General features: G+C 47.5%; 1 protein-coding gene across 1 annotated transcript; it reads left to right on the top strand.

The window, feature by feature from the left end:
• Nucleotides 1-2,444: 2,444 nt before the first annotated feature.
• LOC147340810 (histone H4-like) lies at nucleotides 2,445-2,795 on the top strand. The gene has a single exon (XM_086388824.1). The coding sequence runs from the start codon at nucleotides 2,445-2,447 to the stop codon at nucleotides 2,754-2,756; it is 312 nt and encodes a 103-aa protein (XP_086244950.1). The 3' UTR covers nucleotides 2,757-2,795.
• The last annotated feature ends 388 nt before the right edge of the window (nucleotides 2,796-3,183 follow it).

Below are 3,183 nucleotides of genomic sequence, written 5' to 3'. Positions count from 1 at the left end.
AGGATCATGGACTGGGATTTTCTTGGTGGTCCAGTGGGGAAGACTCTGAGCTTGTGATGCAGGGGGCCTGGGTTCAATCCCTGGTCAGGGAACTAGATCCCACATGCCACAACTAAAGATCCCACATGCTGCAGCTAAGACACAGTGCAGCCAAAAAGAGAGAGAGAGAGATCAAGGGCCCCTTAACTATCTGATCAGATGTATGACTGCTTTTTTTAGAAAAATGCACATACAGCATTTAACATACAATTTCAGAAGATTCTTGAATTTTCTAAAGTCCATTCGTGCACCACCTGTCTCAGGGGTACATGAGTCTCGAGGATAGCTGATGAGAACATCAGTCCCACCGAGAAGGGTCAGCATCTATCAGTGGGAATGGTTATAACAGGTTCTTTCCAGAGGCATTAACCAAGACGGTAACATGAGAATGCAGGCAAAAGTACGTGACTTGAACAGGTTGCCTGACTTCAGTTCTGCCTTTCTTCTACTCTCCGCTTTCCACCATCTGACCCGCGCTCAGGCCCTTTCCTCACTACAGTCTTCTCTCAGAGGGCCTGATGCCCAAGGACAGCTCCCCAAAGCACACAGGATCGACCACCAGGCCTGAGATTTGCCACATGTTGTGAAGTTCCAGGTAGCTGGCAAGGCTGGCCCAAGCACCAGCACGTTCCCTGAACTCATTCTTTTCATTTCCAAGATCTGTAGGTAACACAGGCTTTCAACCCAAGGTTGACCTGACAGTGTGGCAAGGATGGCAGTGGGCACTAGCCTCTAGAGTTTAACCTCTGAGTACTTGTTGACAGTTTTGGACTTCTGATCAGGGCTGATTTTTCTCCATGACTGGTAAACTCTGACAAATAGAAAATAATAATGCAGATGGGAAACGATGTGCTTCCTGCCCTGGAAGGCATTCTAGGGTTTCCCTTGATTTTCCTGAATAAACAGGTAGTGTGTGTTTGTGTGCTTAGTCATGTCTGAATCTGTGGCCCCATGGACTGTAGCCCATCAGGCTCCTCTGTCCATGGAATTTTCCCCAAGAATACTGGAGTGGGTTGCCATTTCCTACTCCAGGAATCTTTCCAACCCAAGAATCAAACCTACATCTTGAACCCGAGTCTTTTGCATCTCCTGCAATGACAGGCAGATTCTTTACCACTAGTGCCACTTGGGAAGCCCCCAGGCAGATCTGGGATAAAAGGGTGGATATACAGAATTGCAGCTGAGAGGCTGAACTGAATGAAAAAAAATGGAGGAGTGCTTTTAGGGGACCCCATGTAAATAAGGTGTTAGAGAGTAAATGTAGTGTAAATAAGGCGTTAGGGAGTGTGGTTAGTGAGGCTGATTGGCTGAGAATGGGAGAATGTACAAAAGGCAGGGGATGTGGAGGTCCTAGCCCGCTGAGGACAAGCCACTTTTCCATTCTGAGGGTCAGTTTCCTGGATGTCAGAATCTGGCAGACCAGTGTTCCATTCATTTCTAACTGTCATGCATGACACTTCTCACCCAGTCAAGCAAGTGAGGTGGCTGCCTGGATCACAATCTCCCTTCTGTTAGGAAGGAATCTTGCTGAAGTGGTTAAAAGCATGGAAGCAGGGAGCAGACTGTCCAGCTTTCCCACCCTTAGCTGTGTGACTTCCAGCAAATCATCTATAACCTCTCTGAGCCTCAGTTTCTTCATCTGTAATATGGGAAGCAATGTGTCCCCTCACTTGTTTGTTGTGAGGCTTAAATGAAATAATGCACATTACTTAAATTACTGGGTAGCACATGGTAAGCACTCAGTATGTGCTAGTCATCATTATTATTCCCTGAGAGTGACCCTTTGTATACATAAAGGTGGAATCTCCCCCCAACACACACTCAGTAGCCATACTTGTACTAAGTGACTCTGCCCTCCAGTCATAGCTGAGTAAATCTGAGACAGATCCTTGGCACAGATCTGGTCAATGGCATTTTCTCTCCAGAAAACATGAACTGTGAATGGAGCAAGTCAGAAAGGACAAAGTGCTGGAATTGAGTCACATAATGGCAGCGCTTTGTTTCCAGTTTTTAATTGGAGGATAATTGCTTTATAATGTTGTGTTAGTTTCTGCTATGAAACTATATATATAGATAGAGAGAGTCTATATATATACTCTCTCTCTGTCTCTCTCTGTCTCTCTCTCTCTGTCTCTCTCTCTCTCTCTCTCTCTCTCTCTCTCTATATATATATTCCCTCCCTGTTGAGCCTCCCTCCCGCCCCCCATCCCACCCCTCTAGGCCATCACATAGCTCCAGGCTGGGCTCCCTGTGTTAACCAGCAGCTTCCCACTAGGGCTTCCCTTGTGGCTAAGCTGGTAAAGAATCTGCCTGCAATGCAGAAGACCTGGGTTTGATCCCTCGGATGGGAAGATCCCCTGAAGAAGTGAAAGGCGAGTTGCTGTTGGTTTACTTTTCATGAAACCATGTCTGGACGCGGCAAAGGCGGCAAAGATCTGGGGAAAGGCGGCGCTAAGCGCCACTGTAAGGTTCTACGCGACAACATCCAGGGCATCACTAAACCTGCTATCCGCCGCCTGGCTCGTCGTGGTGGTGTGAAGCGCATCTCTGGGCTCATCTACGAAGAGACCCGCGGGGTCCTGAAAGTGTTTCTGGAGAACGTGATCCGGGACGCGGTCACCTACACCGAGCATGCCAAGCGGAAGACAGTCACCGCTATGGACGTGGTCTACGCTCTCAAGCGCCAGGGCCGTACTCTCTACGGCTTTGGCGGTTAAGCTTTCCAGTTTGCTCTCAGGAGCTTGATTTCAACCAAAGGCCCTTTTCAGGGCCAAAAAAAAAAAAAAAAAAAGAAGTGAAAGGCTACCCACTCCAGTATTCTGGCCTGAAGAATTCCATGGACTGTCTAGTCCATGGGGTCACAAAGAGTCGGACAGGACTGAGCAGCTTTCACTTTCCCACTAACTAGCTATTTTACGCCTGGTAGCGTATATATGTTAATGCTGCTATCTCAGTTTGCCCCACCCTCTTCTTCCTGTGTCTGTGAGTCCATTCTCTCTCCCTGCTGTGTCTGTAAGTCCATTCTCTATGCCCAATGGCAGAACTTTGGAGCAGGCACTGAAGACATGTGTTTTTCTGGGCTGTACTTACAGTGTCTTTTGTTTTAATATGGATTACTAGTGAACGTTTTAAAATCAGGGAATG

Source organism: Bos grunniens, chromosome X (assembly GCF_055505025.1).
Source record: "Bos grunniens cultivar Pamir isolate PY7600 chromosome X, Bosgru_T2T1.0, whole genome shotgun sequence".
Classification (NCBI taxonomy): domain Eukaryota; kingdom Metazoa; phylum Chordata; class Mammalia; order Artiodactyla; family Bovidae; genus Bos; species Bos grunniens.
The sequence above is the reverse complement of the archived record's forward strand: the minus strand, read 5'-3'. Positions and strand labels throughout refer to the sequence as shown.

Coding starts and splice junctions, on each gene's coding strand:
- LOC147340810 (XM_086388824.1), top strand. CDS start 2,445: ATGTCTGGACGCGGCAAAGGCGGCAAAGATCTGGGGAAAGGCGGCGCT.